General features: G+C 44.7%; 2 protein-coding genes across 2 annotated transcripts; both read left to right on the top strand.

Annotated features, from left to right (window-relative positions):
- Positions 1–3,931: 3,931 nt before the first annotated feature.
- On the top strand, positions 3,932–12,034 carry LOC131293951 (uncharacterized). Its single transcript, XM_058322000.1, is given in 12 exon segments — positions 3,932–4,059; positions 6,448–7,049; positions 7,111–7,303; positions 7,395–7,531; positions 7,596–7,776; positions 7,838–7,945; positions 8,028–8,080; positions 8,083–8,297; positions 10,228–10,400; positions 10,473–10,812; positions 10,882–11,140; positions 11,220–12,034. Coding segments are annotated over 12 exon segments (3,195 nt in total). The 5' UTR covers positions 3,932–3,940.
- A 3,006-nt stretch (positions 12,035–15,040) lies between these two features.
- Positions 15,041–16,723, top strand: LOC131293950 (fatty acyl-CoA reductase wat-like). The gene is made up of 3 exons (XM_058321999.1): positions 15,041–15,505; positions 15,569–15,827; positions 15,891–16,723. Exons 1-3 carry the CDS (start codon positions 15,041–15,043, stop codon positions 16,721–16,723), a joined length of 1,557 nt encoding a protein of 518 aa, XP_058177982.1.
- Positions 16,724–17,957: the final 1,234 nt, after the last annotated feature.

The following is a 17,957-nucleotide window of genomic DNA, read 5'->3' as shown; positions in this document are numbered from 1 at the left end:
AAATGCGATAAAAAGTTGTAACAATTGGTGTTGAGGCTCAAATTGTCGGTAAACGCTTAAATTGATCATGTTGATAAATAATATTTACGCGAATTTCGCGTCATTCCGCCAAGCAAACTACGTAAACCCGAAGAAAAGATCCCATTTTTTCAGCTTTTCGTTGAGCCTCGTTTCGGGTTGGTCTGTGGATTTGGGACCAGACATATGTACAGTCTGTTGCAGTCAGAACATAATACATTCAGCGTTTTATACCTTTGTTTAATGTACCAAACTATTGTCCAACGAATAACAAGAATTGTTCAATCGGCGAGGTGTCAGAATGTTAAGTAACACTCGTTTTAAAGTGGTTTGAACAATGTCGGTACCGGCACTTGGCTTTATCAATCCTACATTTTGTAATGTGTCTAAGTCCATCCGAGTAAGATCCATACGTGTGTGTTAGGGACAACTCAACAACCAAAAGTACATCCGTAGCCGTTGTTGACACTGTCCATTACATCGGGGATGGATAAACGGCGTTCGCTTGTTAATTAGTGGATGATTATACTACGCCGAAGTAGGTAGCGCAGAAGGTTTCCGTGATGAAAGCCATGATGGCCACACACTGATTGTAGAGAAACAGAGAGCGAGGTAACACGTGGTGGTTGGGTGGAGGAGTTACCCAGAACGTAATTTAACTCTGGCGTTGGCGGAAAAATGTTGCAGTGGTTGATAAGGTTAGTGAGCTAGTCGAAGACTGAACTAAGGATAGACAATATTCAAGAGATAATTGCTGATAATGGTATAATCCATTTCCGGCTTCAGAGGATTCTGGTTAACAGTGGTTTTAAATCTTCCAAATACATCTTGTGATACGCTGGCAAAAAAAGATGTATAATAATTTTGTGATAATCATTTTATGTGACTGGACGTAAAATATGAAGCAAAATGAAATCTTATAAAACCAAATTCTACACATTACTATTTATGTCGTAGTTTTGACAAAAAAACTCTAACCGTATAAAATGTTTGCACAGCTTGCTGTGATAGATCTGCGATATGTGCACTTCATGGTACGGCCAGGCTTGCAGTATCATTGTTCGTTTATAGACTTCCAAGACGAGAGTGATCGCGACATAACACCCACTATCTTCCGCGTGCTTTGATTACTGTATGTAAGTAGTCGTAGTTCAGCGGGTGTGACATTCCAAAGACACCGACAATTATTCTTCTAACGCGACGTACACTCGGCAGTAAATCGATCGGCAGTAAAGCCAGTAGGCTCATTTCAATCGCCTTACTATTTAATGGCCCCGGTTCAGCTACCATAAAACCGGCGAGAGTGGTTGCCTGCAAAACGTTTTGTTTTATTGCAGTTGCAGATATCGCGTCCCGTTGCTTAACACCCCTCCGCACCGCACTGCGTTAGTCATCGCAACCTGTGGATCGAAAGTGGAAAATTTGTGATGCACCGGGTAGGTTCCAGCAGTCCAACTGTGACAGATTCCCCGGAGAACCGGATTCGGTGGGACGTGCTTAGTGTTAATTTGCGTGCTTCAAGAAACTTGGGCCTATCTGGTCCGGAAACCCGCGGAGAACCCGCACCGTACTGCGGCTGGGATGAAAGTTGAGAACTGTGAACTTTAGAATGTGGCCTGACTAACGTTTTCTTACTACCGTATTACTCATTTGTACTCACATCGGATCGTAGGCGTTCCGGTGAGGGTTATGAATCTAGATTACAGATGTATATCCACTTCAAAGTAATAAGATAAGTAAGAACATTCAAAGCATTACACTTCTTTTCCATTAACTGAAAAGCTACACGCTTTTATAAGGACGTATCCTACTTTTTCTTCAGATTCGTGCATTGATTCAATAACTTCACAAACAACCCCAACGGGAACACCAAATACACTTAACGAGGATGGCGTAATTTTACCCTTGGAATCTTGGGGAAGCAACAACAAATGGAAGTCCAAGTTGTTCCTGGTTTCCTTGATGTATATTTTTGCCCCCACACAAAGTATCCGGGAGTACGCGATGCCAAGGGTGTGCTCTCTTCCAGACGAGTGATTTACGTCATTTGGCGGCGGTGTGTGTAGCCTATACTACACCTTAGTACCGGGTTGAGCAGAAGGATCGCTCCGCCGCGACACTGATCGCTGACGTAGACGTTGGTCAGCAAATTTGTGCCATTTGTCGCGGGGTTGAAAGTATTTCTAATGGCGTACTCAATATCTATCGGGTACGGGATGAAGTGACGAAGTGAGTTAGGTGTTGTTACACGCCGCAAAGGTAAACACCGGCACCTTACCGAGTATCAGTGCAACCCCAGGGGGCGGGGAGGAGAGAAGCGGGTGGTTGGGAAAAGGCACAGTCATCACCATCATCATCATCATTATTTCAGTCGAATCTTTCCACTCGTAATCTGGTGAGGATATCAGCTTCCTGGTAGAAATGGAGGGGAGGTTCTATTTGCCATAGGATCGCCTCCGTATGGCGTGTGCGTCCATGTTCGATCAATGGCGCTATCCCAGGTGCCACTGTTTGACGGGTTGTTATAAGGTAACTCTGCATCGGGCACCACCAATCAACGTACAAACGTAACGTGTGTCTGCTCACACACTCATTTGCGGTTACAACTATCGCACACATGCGCACACTTCCTAAAGGTTCATACCAACAAAAACAAACAGCCCACGTACGTGTACGTATGCGAGTGTATGTACGACGTACGAGTACTGCCATTGTGGGTCGTCGTTGAGGTGGCCACCGGAAAGGGGGCACTCAAGTTTCCGACAGTGAAAATTGAAATAATCTGTCTGCTGGAGCTAGTTTTGTGAATCAGCTCAAGCTGTACGGACGTAATTTTTACTGTGATCCTCCGTGTGCTGCCTACAGTGCACAGTAAATACGCGCATCAACAGTGAGCCACCTACTGGACCGGTCGGTGAATCGATCGATCACCTACAATAAACGCACGTAGCAGCGTGAGGAACTACTATTTTCAAGCTGAGTGCGTGATCGTGCAGTCGTGATCGGGAGGGACGCTGATTTTCGAGGTAGAGAAATTGTTTGTATCCGTTTGTTGAATCGTTAAATATGTGCACGTTGTGGTAATTACTAGCGATCGTCAGACAGATTAATATAAACGGCCGTTCCGTTTTAGGGAGAAAATGAAAACATTTTCGAGGCATGTAGCCAGTTTAATTTAGACTACTAGTTTTTTAATGTAATTTTGTATGGCCACAGGATTTAGAGGTTATATTAACTGATGAGACACTAACGTTAAATAAAGGATCAAGTGAAAGTGCTTTCCGTATACGGTAATCGTTTGAACAAAGTGTTTACTCTCCTCTTGTTTGTCGATCATACAAAAAAGATGATGGTCGAAATACTGCCCACCAGCAATTATAATATAACATTTGTAGATACATGAGTGATTTTTTAGGCCAATAAAAAGTTCGTTGTACAAAATCTTAGTTTTGAGGATGATCTGCTCAAATAAGAAGCGATAAGTTAGAGTCAAATATGAAGCGATATTAAAAGTCATTCAGTGAAATGCACCGATGAAAAGCGAAAGCCGTTAGTCGCGTACCTAACATTCCTTTTAACTGTCGCCGGATTTGTTTTTAATTACCTAAGGTGTTTGAATATGAATAAGGCTAAAAACGGCATTGCCCTGTGCCGTCGTTTGGAAGACCGGTACGGCACAGACGGACAAATTTTGATGGAAAGCCAAATCGCAATCGAAAGTGATTTTGTATCGGAATTTAAATGTTCTAGATAAATCTCCTGTGTAGAAATAAACACTAACACAATTTGTTCAATTTACTATTTTTGTTCTTTCAGAAAATTTCCAAACTTCATCCGAAACCCTACCGCGGAAAGGATTATTACAGGATAAAAAATGGCTCTGCATGCAACCATTGAGACGAGCCATAATAATGAGCTAACGATGACGGAGGAGCGCAAAATCACGACCACTCCCGTGATGGAGTTCTATCGCGACAAGTGTGTCCTGATTACCGGTGGTACCGGCTTTATCGGGCGATTGCTGATCGAGAAGTTGCTCAGGTAGGTTTGCCGGCAGGGTATGTATCGATCGTACGCTGGGTGAGGTTTCACAGTCACATTCTAGACCTTTTCTTGGTGCGCGACACATTTCGCTCCTATTAATTAATTATTCAAGCACAGTTGTCAACAAAGTGGCTTAAAGGCAAAAAGGGATTGAAAAATAAGCAACTTGTTGTTGCTTGGATTCGAGCAATTGAGTCATTTGTTTTGTTGGCGAGAGAAATGGAAAATTTGCTCCACGAAGTGGTTGCTGTAGAATTCCGTGATTTCTTCATTAGGAAAGCTCCGTTCGCAGTACTAATAATCTCTCTGATCGACACGTCGCCCAATTATTCTTTGATGGAAAAGTACTGTAAATTATTCATGAACGGATTTGAAACCATATACTAAACCTATCCGATCTGCTGGTCTGCTATTGCGTCATCAATCTGCTTTGTGTATGATTATTGTTCACCGATCATACACTAACAAGTGGGTGATAATCACTATAATTGTTAATACCAACGTTACTTCACTTTCGGAAGGTAGAGTGCAAGCATCTTTTTTCTTTGCGAAACGATTTATTTGTGTAGCGCTAAGTGATCCTACAAATACAGCTGCCATTTCCGATCATCCATGAGAATAACCATGCCCTGGTGCAGCGCATAGCAGCATGATCGAATGAACTCAATACATGAAAGATTAGGGCGGAAAAAATGATCTTCCCAATTTCTCCTTCTATTTACAACATGTCAAAGCAATCGCCTAAAAATATAATCATTTGCTTACTTGACAACCTCTTGTTTGTAGAATTTTGGGAAAGAATTCGATCTTTAAAAGTTCACTTCTATACGATATGAACATTTTCTGATGGATTTTTCATTCTAATTCATAAGAAGGCCCAGTATTCGTCATTCGGTGTCGGAGCTCGGAGTACCATCTTCATAAAATAAATAGCCTTTAACAGATTGTTTTGTTCGTCTCAAGACCATATTCAGTTTAATTGAGGAACAAAAATTGAATCAAATGGAGGTGTTACATGGTGGCCTTGAATGTATTGCGAACCGTGCTCGGATCGTTCAACCGGTCGGAACTATTCGTGTGATGCATCTTGAAGCATAATATAACGAAAGGGCTTGAAATTAAAAAAAAACTATTTAAAATTTTGTTTGCTGGATGAACGTTAACGTTCATTAGTAGGGTATAACAAACCGCAATTTATTTACCATAAGGTCGAGTGTATAGTAGTTGAAAAACAGTCTAAAAACGATTTGCACTTTTATATTCTAAATCAACATGGAATGCCAATTAGGCACGTACGTACTTCGCTGTTATAACCAGAAAATTGCATTATACAATCAAGTTTGAAGTAGCATTTTAAAGCATTGAGGTGATGTGAGCCATACCCCGTGGAGTGTTGACATATGTGATGATAACGTGTGCAAGATGGAGATGCATAGTGAAGATACCGGTGAGAAAAAAGGCGTAAAATCAACTCGCATGTAGAAAAGAAAACATTTACCGTAAATCGGAGAAGGTACAATAGGTGGTTTTTTTTCAAAATTGTTTGTAAGAAACAACCGAGTTGTTCTGTCGAATGGTCAGACATTTTTACTGCGTATCTGTCTTCTATAAACGCCTGTGGCAAATTGTAAGGGTTTCTGTTAATCTCTCATAACCGGTTTTTTGGGCGCATCAACGTTTCCTGGCTGGTGAGCAATTGAAGGTTACTTGAAGTTCAAGAAGCATAATCGTACAATTGCTCTTGCTCGGTACAATTTGTTTAGGTTTTTTTATGCGAACACTGGCAAACGGAATGGCGCAACCAATTGTTGGACTACGGTTAGCGAGGCGTTAGAAATGGAGTGGACAAAAGGAGGAAGGAAAAAGTTTTGCCTATCAAAATGGTGCCTACTCGTGACGCACTGAGATGTACGATGTGTTCTTTTGTTATTTGCACGATCAGCAAAGAAACTCGCGGTTTGAAAGTCGTTGCCCGGATTGATCGGTTTCCTTGTGGTTGAGTTAGTAAAAAAACTAGCTTCTCGGTAGGTGAAGTTCAAGTGCGTAAATGTCGTCAGAGTCGGCCGAGGTGTAGCGGAGCTATGTTCGACAGTACTCGAAGACATAGTAGCTAGAAGCTTCGAACATCGGCGGCTTGCCCCACCGTGGCTTCTGATTTAGAATTAGAATTGATAATTGATCCAGAACCGGCGACCCGGCGTTCCGCGAATGGCGTTGCTCGATGGGTCGAGTTGATGGTGATTAGCATTCGAACATGCATCCAACCTTAGCATTACCCAGCGTGTGGACGAGAAACCAGTCAATGTCATGGACTGTGGATTGCGGCGTTTGCGTAGATACTTACCCTAACACCAACCGTTGCTTTCTTCGTTCCACTTTCAACAGAATCAACGTACGACAGATCATCCTGCTGTCGAGGCCAAAGAAAGGCAAAACGGTGCAGGAACGATGTGATGACCTGTTCGGCAGCGTCGTGTTTATGAACCTCAAGAAAGACTGCCCGACGTTCGTCGAGCGCGTGAAGCTGGTCGATGCCGATCTGCAGCATCCATCGCTCGGGTTGTCCGACGAGTCGATCGAGTACATCGTCAACAATGCCCAGATTGTGTTGCACGCTGCTTCAGATGTACGTTTCGATCAGGCCCTGAAAAAGGCGATCGAGGTAAACGTGCGAGGTACACGCGATTTGCTCCGGATTGCGGAGAAGATCGTCAATCTGGAGCTGTTCGTGTACATCTCGACGGCGTACTCCAACTGCCCGCAGTCGGTGATCAAGGAACAGTTCTACACGCCACCGTCCGATCCGGAGAAGATGATCCAGTTGGTCGAAGCGATGGATGAGCGGTTTGAGGAGCACATGAACAAGACGGTGAACGAATTTATCCACCCGTGGCCGAACACCTACGTCTACACCAAGGCGCTGACGGAGGACATTGTGCGGCAGTACGGCGAACTGTTGCCACTTGCCGTAGTGCGACCATCGATTGGTAAGTACTCCCGATAAGTACTAAGTGGAAGGTGACTTCATGAGCACTTCTTTCAACGCAGTGATTGCCACCAACGAGGAACCCATCTCGGGTTGGACGGACAACATCTACGGCTTGAACGGGGTGATCGCTGGCGTCGCCCTGGGCATCATTCGCATCATGCACGTGGACGACAAGAACAAGGCGGATATCATCCCGGCGGACATTGTCGTGAACGCAGTCCTCGCCGCCGGCTGGGAGACCTACGTAGAACGGTAACGTACCAGCGCACAATCCATTCCGCACCCATGCGGAAGGTTTTTAACGCACCACCTTTGTTCCGAATTTGTTTTCTTGACGTGGCAGTTTTATCTATCATCACCTTAGGAAACTGGACCGGCCCCTCCCGGTGGCCAAGTCGAACGGGGAGCTCAGGGGAGCGGAGAAGCCCCGGACGAAAATTTACAACTGTGTCACCGGAAACGACAACCCTATCTCGTACCGTAAGTTCCTTTTGGGGTTGGCCAATCGTTCTGGATGGTTTGCTCATTTCGTTCACCCTTACAGAGAAAATTTACGAGTACTCAATCGAGGTCGGCAAACACTGTCCACCGAAGAAGTCACTGTGGATCGTGTGCCACAATACGACGCAAAACAAGTATCTCTACGAGTTCTACAAACTGTTGTATCACCTGCTGCCAGCGTTCCTTATCGATACATATTTACGAGCCATTAGACGCACACCAAGGTACGTTCTCAAGAAATAGTTGCCTGTGAAGTTTTAAAAAAAAACCATTCGTTCTTTTTAGAATTATGGATCTTTATCGAAAGGTACACAAATTCGCAACGGTCATCGCATATTTTGCCAACGGTAAATGGGCGTTTGAAAATGAAAACATGAAAAATCTCAGAGAAAGGTTAGTCTCGCTGATATGCCGCGCGAAGAAATTATTTATTCTGCGTACTTTTTCTAAAACAACCCTTTCGTTTATTTTCCAGACTGACGCCCGACGATCAGATAATGTTCCCGTGCAACATTAAGAAGATCGAGTGGACCGACTACTTCTGGACGTACATTCACGGGCTGCGAAAGCACATTGCCAACGAACCGCTGGAGAACCTGAACGAAGCGATCAAGCGCCACAAGCAGATGCGGATAGTTCACTTCTTTATCCTGGTCGCGTACTACTCGCTCCTGGCGCTGTTAGCTTTCTATCTCTGCAAAGCGGTGGGCATGCTGGTGTTTTAAAGGCCAAGCCGGATGCGGTGGTAGTGTTACGGTTACCTTAGAGCCTTCCCGTTTTGAAACATTCAAGATCTTTCATCTTCGTGGCTTTGGGAGATACGATGAAGCGACGAACTTTCCTTCAAGTGAAAAACCCCCTCTCTACGGTATACGTATGCGATTGGCTCGTTCGTTCGTTGTACAAATCATTTTGAATATTTACGATCATCGTGGAATGGTATAAATATTCGATTGGAGTATGAAAGCGAGCAACGTGAAATGTTTTTCATAATGTTAGAATTATTCTTTCGATTGTACGTTTTTATTGTCTCTTTTCATGTATATAGCAAAGAAGTCCCAGCAAAATAAAAATGCATTTTACGGTACACGGAAATTATTTGGCCCAAAGTATGGGAAGATCTCTTTTAGCATTCTTTAAATAATATACTATGGGTAAGTATGTGTGGTAAATGTGTCATAATAGATCTAATCGTCATCTAATACCCAAGTCATATTGCTTCACTTGTTAGACTAACTGAGCATAATACAAAAGATTTAACTATCGTGGATCAGGAAGATATCGTGAGGCAAATGTCGCAAAAGTTCAATAAATTTTCATAGACATAGTATTTTTCACTAATTTCAGGAAAGAGAGGTAGAGGAAAAAAACAACATAGAGAGTCGTAAAATCCTTTGTAACAATATTTCAATACAATAACAAAAAAATAGTACCGAAACTACATAAAATGGGCGCTATCATCAACATACAGTTTGTCAAGACCGGCTGAAAAATGAAGTAAAACTATCGAAAACTAGCAAAATATCAATGTCCGCTCATTTTGCGTATTTTTTCTGTGTAAACACGGATGCCTATGTCAAAAAACTATTAACACGTTGACTGCCATGGCTATCATTTTTGATAGCCAGCTGTCATTAGTTCTAAAAAGTTTTTGCCCCATAAATCAATGAAAATGCAACATAAAAAAATATTACTATTTAAAACAAATTCTTTAGGAAGCTAAGTCTTAGCTTGGCTTTCGAAAATAGTCGGTTTAATAAATGTTATAAACAAATTTTATCAAAAAAGATTGTACTAAAGAAGAGTGCTAACGCTTGGCAGTCAACCTGTTAAAATGTGTGAGCAAAGCCAATCATATGTCGAGATTAGTTGAACCATGCCAAAGCACATACTTCAATCAGAACCATCTAAAACAACCTGCTGAATTAAAAAGGCAAAACATGCGTGGTTGTTAGTGCATGAAAAAAGTGTTTTTTGCCAAACATATTACTATGTTTGGGTAGTGTAAAGTGAACATCAAATGGGTAAGATTTTAATAACCTCATAAGGTGCTTGATGCACGCTTTTTCGACAGCATTTAATAGCTCGATTTAGATTCGTTCGAAGTCCATATTGGCACACTAGATAGCGAGGTGTACGGCTTTTAGCGTTTTTTTTAAAGAATAAAATTTAGAAACTTTTTGATAACTTGTACTAAAACAAAATTTTAAATTTTGCGGTCGATGGTCTAATTTGCGAACCGGTAGACTGCCACGGTTACTGAAACAAAGCTGTAGCAGCGATACAAGGTAAAGATGAAAGAGGAATTGGTTCGTTGCAAAGCTGCTGAAAGCACAACTTTAAGGCAGAGCTTATGCTTGCGTACATTTAGGCGAGTCGTCCACATAAATGCAGGGCCCGCCGCCACGAGCATGAAAATGTGTAAAGATGTCAGTGTCCATAAGCGGATATGTGAGGTTCGCTACAAATTTAAACACAACCAAGACCTTTTGGCACCCGGTTCCGCCTGCACAGGGCGACCTAATTAACGCAGTAAACGTGCCACATGCATTGCGCTCACCCCAGCGCAGTAATTCGGACGAGGTCCGTAATTAATTACGGAACAGAAAACGCTTCAAATGGACTGCGTGCGCAAGATCCGTTCGTTAGTTACCGATTGTAGATTGGGGCGATAGGTACATTTGCGTCAGACCGTCACTGTCATCAGCCCGCCTAGCACGCGCAGGATGAGCCTAGAAGAGTTCCAGAACAACCGGTCACCGGTGGGGGACTTCTACGCGGACCAGACCGTGTTTCTCACTGGTGGTAGTGGGTTTTTGGGCAAGCTGTTTATCGAAAAGTTGATCAAGTATGCACCGGAAACACCGGGTTGTGGCTACCTCGAGACGTTGCGGTTCTAGTGGTTACTTCTTCCTCCCAGGTGCGGTGTACGGGAGATTCTTTTGCTGCTGCGATCCAAGAAAGGTGTCAGCCCGAACGAGCGGCTCCAGGCGTTGCTGAAGAAGGAAGTGATTTTCTTGAACTACGCACAGCAGCCCGAGTTATACCACTCGAAGCTGCGTGTCGTTGAGGGCGACGTGAGCAAACCGGGCCTTGCGATCGGCAACGATGATTTGGACTACATTCGCAGAAACGCGAACATTATTGTCCATTCGGCGGCGGACGTGCGGTTCGACGAGTCCTTGAAGGAAGCCGTCGAAACGAACGTGCGCGGTACGGAGCATCTGCTGAAGATTGCTGCCAACTGCGAGGCATTGAAGGTACGCACCTTAGATCGCTAAGTATTCGCGCTTAACGATCAGCGAGTTGATGTTCACCTCCTGGCATAGGTGTTCGTGCACGTGTCGACTGCGTTCTCCCAGTGTGTCTACGGGTCCGTGGAGGAACGGTTCTATCCGGCCAACGTGGACCCCTTGGAGCTGATAAAGATGATCGAAAATGAGCCCCATCAGGACGATCTGCAGGCGCTCGCGAAAAAGATCATCGAGCCGTGGCCGAACACCTACGCCTTCACCAAATCGTTGGCCGAAGAGGTGGTACGTCGCTACAGGGCAAAGGTCCCCATTGCAATCGTGCGTCCATCGATCGGTAAGAGTGTTCCTGAACGTACTGTTTGGCATGCATTCTCCATATTGAGTATCATCTCCTATTTCTTCTTTACTGAAAGTGACAACGACTTACACCGACCCGATTGCTGGGTGGACGGATAATTACTACGGGTTCAACGGTGTTGTGACCGGCGCCGGAACGGGAGTGCTACGCATCTTCCACATCTATGACGAGTACAAGGCCAATATTATTCCGGCGGACATCGTGATCAATGGGACGCTGGTGGCGGCTTGCTACGCCGCCAACCATCCGGACGAGGAGAACGTGTTCAACTGCACGATGGACGAAAACTACACGACCTGGGGCGAGGTGCGCAACTACTGCCTACCGCAGCAAGGCGTCGTAGCGGTCAAGAAGTCGCTCTGGATCCCGACCTACAACACGACTCGCTACCACTACGTGGCCGCCTTTCTAGCCATCTTCTATCATCTCATCCCGGCCATGATGTTCGATCTGGCGCTGCGCGCCCGCGGCCAGAAGCCACAGATCCTGCGGCTCTACCGGAAGGTGCACCATTTCGCCGACGTACTGCGGTTCTTCACCATCAACCAGTTCTTGTTTAGCACCGACCGGATGCGGCACGTGCTGGACGAGATGGACATCGTCGATCGGTATCTCTTCCCGTGCGACATGCGTTCGGTGGTTTGGAGCAAGTTTCTCGTCAACCACATCCGTGGCTGCCGGGTGTATCTGCTGGGGGAGCCATGGGAGACGAACGACGATGCCCTTCGCATCTACCGACGGCGCATCTGGATACACCGGTGCATGCTGGGGTTGATCTACTCCGGGTTTGCTGTCGCGGGGCTGCACATTCTCGAGGCGGCCGGTGTTCCGGACTTACGGACATTCCTAGGCTGCACTCAGTTCACGTAACCAACCGGTAAACGTGGACACGGGTGTTCTATCCACTGTTCTATCAATAAATATTCTCGAATTATCCAGAAAGCTCGTGCGGTTACATTATGTTGAGCAATGTGCTTTGTTTGTTTCGATTTAAATGAGTTGCCTAATCGAATTTAATTTACTACACTACGATTCCGGGTTTACGGTCCCCTGTTACACATTCCATCGTGAAGCTTGTTCGTGTTGGTGCCGGGTCCGAAATTGGGTACAATGCTAAAGGTGACATTTATTTCCTTTTCAGTCGAGGTTAGTCCGCCAATGAACGCTGGTTTATGCAAAGCAAGAGTACGACTAAAAGTGTGCAGCGCAAAAGTTTTACGGTTCTTTGACCCTCAAATTAAGCGTAGAATTTGGTGACGCTTGTTGTTTAAGCTTTCCGGCACCTACGATCGGTACTATTGAGGGCCGCTACAAGGGATAACATATTTTTCAATTTTTGACACTTTCTTCTTCTTCTTCTTCTTGGCGTAACGACCTCTTGGTCATGCCTGCCCGTTAAGGGCTTACGAGACTTGTTTCCCTGTTGTACGTGGATAGTCAGTCCTCTCGTACAGGGGAGGGTCCGGTCACGGTTGGGATTCGAACCCACGCCGTCGAGGTGGTGAGCCCCGGCGCTCATGAGCCGATTTTTCTAACCGGCGCTACCGCTCGGCTGTCGCGGACCCCAAACGCGGACACTTTAAAAACGACAAAAAATTGAACGATATTTTTGAACAATCTAAGATCGTCAGTTTTCATTGAATGTTAGTTTTTTATGACATTTTTTCTCTGTATTAACAACCATCTTCGTGGTAACTTAGTAAACTTTCCCCTTTTGCTTCCGGCCATAGTTTGTCATATCTGGAAGACTATTTTAAGTTTTTAATTAGTACCAGGTGCAGTAATTCAAATCAGCCGTATTTCTTTTCAAATATAACACCGAGTTGTTGGCATTCATTCAGTTTACAACATATGTAATTTTGTTCATTGGACATCCAATTGCAACAATACATTTCCTATTTTATAGCTTTTCTATTTTGCTTTCCTATTTGAAAATTACCTAAGCTTGGCAATTATCTGGATTTGAACTTGACATTTTAAATACATACTAGTTGATGTGACCATAAGCAAAACTTTGCAGTCATACGAAATGGGTCTCTAAAATTAATTTGTAAAGATTTAAAGCAATGGGAAATATTCAGTAGCTCGCAAACTGTAATATCTGAGGAACATCGAGCGCGTCATACCAGTATTATTAGTATTACTCAGCATTTTGTTTCAGTGGGTCTTCCTGTCATCGAAAAAGATTGTCCGCAAGAGATGGAAGGAGGGTGTAGAATCAAACAAGTCTTTTGCGAATAAAAAAAATTTGAAGTTCATTTAAGAATTTTTTTTTTGTTTCTACGAATAATAGGACATACTTTTAAGTACTTAGACTTATGGTAGGTCACATCAAACAGTGAATAAAAAGGCTCCATTAAATAATATATCGAAATAAATGAAATCCAGAACTGGTCATACCAACAAACAGTGTTACACTTTGTTACTTACAGCCTCGGCCACGGTACACGGGAACTTTGTCATTGATTATGGGAATCTTAGCCGTCGAGGTCCGAACTGCGGCCGTCGATGCGGTAATAGCTGCCTCTTTTTGCCAAATGTCGCTTTAAAAATGCGATTCAGCGCACTCTTTCTAGCACACCGTTTTCTCAGCCATTTGGCAAGCATATCAGAACATCCTAAAGGTATGCAATTGATTATGCGCTGTATAATTTTCTCTCACTCACTCACTCAGTTCATTCGGTACCAGTGTTCGATATTGAACGCCTGAAGTTACAGCCTCGGCCATGGTACACGGGAACTTTGTCATTGATTATGGGAATCTTAGCTGTCGAGGTCCGAACTGCGGCCGTCGATGCGGTAATAGCTGCCTCTTTTTGCCAAACGTCGCTTTAGAAATACGATTCAGGGCACTCTTTCTACCCTTGAATTTCTATAGCCACCTGGGACACATGTACGGCATAACTTCAGGCGTTCAATATCGAACACTGGTACCGAATGAACTGAGTGAGTGAGTGAGAGAAAATTATACAGCGCATAATCAATTGCATACCTTTAGGATGTTCTGATATGCTTGCCAAATGGCTGAGAAAACGGTGTGCTAGAAAGAGTGCGCTAAATCGCATTTTTAAAGCGACGTTTGGCAAAAAGAGGCAGCTATTACCGCATCGACGGCCGCAGTTCGGACCTCGACGGCTAAGATTCCCATAATCAATGACAAAGTTCCCGTGTACCGTGGCCGAGGCTGTATGCCGTACATGTGTCCCAGGTGCCTGTAGAAATTCAAGGGTAGAAAGAGTGCGCTGAATCGCATTTCTAAAGCGACGTTTGGCAAAAAGAGGCAGCTATTACCGCATCGACGGCCGCAGTTCGGACCTCGACGGCTAAGATTCCCATAATCAATGACAAAGTTCCCGTGTACCGTGGCCGAGGCTGTATACTTGTTTGTTCGGAAAAATAGCACGTTTGTAATGTATGAATCCGTATTTGAACTTTTCCTTTGATTTATAAATGATAGGCTAATTACATTCTTTTAATTTTTTATCCAAAATTTTGAAATCCTAGAGAATATTGAGATTACAAGGCATTCGCCAATCATCGCATCAATAAAGCATCAAACATTGTATGTTTCAAAACTGCAAAAGAACACTTTTTTCGCTCGCAACACGTGGTTGTATTTGTGCAAAAGAGCATGTCCAGTGCATCAAATGCACCAAACAGTGTGAAACAAAACGAAAGGACTGAAAAAAGTATAATGGTAATGAACTCCGTTGCAGGGAGAAAAAAGCGATAGCTTATAATTAAACTTTAAACATCGGTCACCGTGCATTTCGGTTGCAGTTGCAAGACTGGCACTGGCAGTTCCGCTAGTTATTACAGTTGCACTCGGTCGCCCGAGTGTGTCATCGGTTTTCTGGTGCACCTCCCGCTGTAGTCATGGCAAGTTTGGAGGAGTTCCGGGCGTACCGTTCGCCGCTGAAAGATTTCTACACGGGAAAGTCGGTCCTGCTCACTGGCGGCAGTGGTTTTCTTGGGAAGCTGTTGATCGAGAAGCTGGTCAAGTGTGATGTGGCCGAGATTCTGTTGATTCTACGGCATAAGAAAGGCGTCAGTCCGGCCGACCGACTCGAGCAGTTGCTCGACAAGGAGCCGGTGTTTGTGAACTACGCGAAAAATCCGCAGTTGTACCTGGCGAAAATTCGTGTCATCGAAGGCGACATCAGTGAGATCGGTATAGGTATGGCCAACGATGACCTCGCTTACGTGTACGAGCACACCAACATCATCGTGCATGCCGCGGCCGACGTGCGGTTCGACGAGTCGCTGAAGGAATCGGTGCAGACGAATGTTCGTGGCACGCAGGAAATGCTGATGATCGCCGAAAAGTGCCGCAAGCTGGAGGTCTGGTAACGCCTCAAGAGCGCGGAAAAAATATTAAGATGGCCTTTGAAATTATCTCAACAGATTTTCACCTACATCTCGACGGCTTTCTCACACTGCGTTTTGAAGCAGATCGATGAGACGTTCTATGAACCTCCGATCGATCCGTCGTTGCTGATCAAGGTCTCGGAGAAGGCAACTGATGCTGACGACTTCGAGATGCTGTCGAAAAAGATCATCGAACCGTGGCCTAACACGTACGCGTTTACAAAGTCCCTCTCCGAGGAGATCGTGCGTCGCTACCAGGAAAAGCTACCGATCGCTATCATAAGACCATCTATTAGTAAGTGTTAAGCGTCGCAGGAGCATTTAGGGTAAGTGTATCGGGGTTTCTTTCTCCAACCAGTTACCACAACCAAGGAGGATCCTATCGCCGGATGGACGGATAACTTGTACGGCTTCAATGGGGTCGTGTGCGGTGCGGCTACCGGAGTGCTTCGGATATTCCACATTCACATGGACTACAAAGCGAGTATCGTGCCAGCGGACACGGTGATCAACTCGACGCTGGCGATCACCTGGTACGCGGCGACCCATCCCGGCCAGGAGCACGTGTTCAACTGCACCACCGACGACAATCCAGTCAGCTGGCGCGAGACGCAAAGCCAACTGGAGCAATGGAAGGATCGGATCGCGTTTGATAAGTCCCTCTGGATCACGACCTACAACACCACCCGCTACAAGCTAGTGGCGGACGTGCTGGCCATCTTCTACCACCTCCTGCCGGCGCTCCTGTTCGACGCCGTACTGAAGCTGCGAGGCCAGCGGCCCCGCGTCTTGAAGCTCTACCAGAAGGTGCACCGGTTCTCGGCCGTTCTGCGCTTCTTCACCAACAACGAGTGGCGCTTCCGGAATGGGCGTATGCGCGCCGTGCTGGATGCGCTGGCAGCCGACGACCAGCGGTTCTTCCCGTGCGATCCGAAGGCGATCGTGTGGAACGACTTCCTCGATGACCAGATCAAGGGCTTGCGGCTGTACTTGATGCGCGATCCCTGGAGTACGCTCGAGTGGACGATGCCCCGACACCGGCGACGTACCCTGGCACATCGCTGTCTGCTCGTTTTGCTATACGGAGTGCTTTTTTGTCTGATAGTGAAGATACTGCACTTTTATGGGTTATTGAATTTCGAGGGTTTGCACGAAATTTCTGTAGATGAAGTAGAAACGCAGGCAGCCTGAGTCGGTTGAGGGAACACCACTACCAGTTAAGGGACGTTTTGTTGCATTATTCAAAGGATGTGAAAAGTAAAACAAATGATTTAAAACGGCTGCGATAAAATAAAACCAACGACGTCTGTTCATTTATTAAAAGTTATGGTGATCGACACACAAAAAATGAAAAAAAAAAAACATAATAGAAGCATTATCTTTGGACCACGAGCGTAAAGGTTAAACGATATATCATAGAACCGAAGCATGACCGTTCGTGCTAGATTTCCAAGACCAAAGAACCACAGTTTCAGCCATATTGCAAAACCAACTTATAGACAGAAATCTAAAATAGTAAAATTCAAACCGCGACATACTCCGCGACATAGCATACTTTGTACTTCAAATATTGTAACACGGTACAATTGGAAAAATAATGAGCTAAGATTTCGTCAAAATGGGACTCGGTGACAGAGTCCAGCATGGATGAATTATTTACATTGCTTTTGCAGTTCACTTCTTGAATCTTATTTACAAAAGCGATTCCCTTTTTACTTAACACTTTTTATTTAACTTCGCCCTTTACATCGTAATGCAAACAATATGGCCTCTTTGACTTTTTAAATTGCATTAGTACATATATATGATACGTTATCGTACCATTACTCTCCGAATCAAAAAGAAACCATGAGAATCATGCGGGTTCACTCTATTCAGGGCCAGGACACCGTGTACTGTAGTCCAATGTTTGCCCCTCGGAGTGGCCTTCGTCTGGAGCATGGTCAGCTCCGAAGAGCGGCCAACCGATTTTATTTTTCACGGTCATAAAATGACTGAAGAACGGACGGATCATCATCATCTCGCAGTCTGATGCGGTTGTGGTGGAAATTATCCTTTTACGCTGCAATATAAAATCCAAATAAAACCCAAACTCCCGGCGGGACGGTTGGTTTGTTTTTCCTTTTTAACGCAGACGTACCATGCGTTTCGCTTACAGGTGGGAGCTTGTTCCGTTGGATGGCTGTAGAGGAAGTGGACACTAATGATGGCGGTAATTGACACATGAAGAGCCAGAGAAAGAGAGAGAGAGAGAAAGAGAGAGAAAGTTGAACATTAACTCAACGAAGGTCAAGATCAGGGTAGGTTCACAAGAAGAGTTCGACGCGATCAGATGAAGGGTTTGATATGAATTTACGAATAGAATTTAATTTCATGTCGGCTTTGTAAATAAAGTTACACATGCTTTTCCTATTAATTGAAGTTG

The sequence above is a fragment of the Anopheles ziemanni genome, chromosome 2 (genome assembly GCF_943734765.1).
Source record: "Anopheles ziemanni chromosome 2, idAnoZiCoDA_A2_x.2, whole genome shotgun sequence".
Lineage (NCBI taxonomy): Eukaryota > Metazoa > Arthropoda > Insecta > Diptera > Culicidae > Anopheles > Anopheles ziemanni.
Note: the sequence above shows the minus strand (reverse complement) of the source record. Positions and strands in the feature narration are given on the sequence as shown.

Excerpts from the sequence above, each read along its gene's own strand:
- LOC131293950 (XM_058321999.1), top strand. The coding sequence starts at position 15,041 with ATGGCAAGTTTGGAGGAGTTCCGGGCGTACCGTTCGCCGCTGAAAGAT. Across the intron at positions 15,506-15,568 it reads AAAAGTGCCGCAAGCTGGAG|ATTTTCACCTACATCTCGAC; the intron begins GTCTGGTAACGC and ends TTATCTCAACAG. Across the intron at positions 15,828-15,890 it reads TATCATAAGACCATCTATTA|TTACCACAACCAAGGAGGAT; the intron begins GTAAGTGTTAAG and ends TTCTCCAACCAG.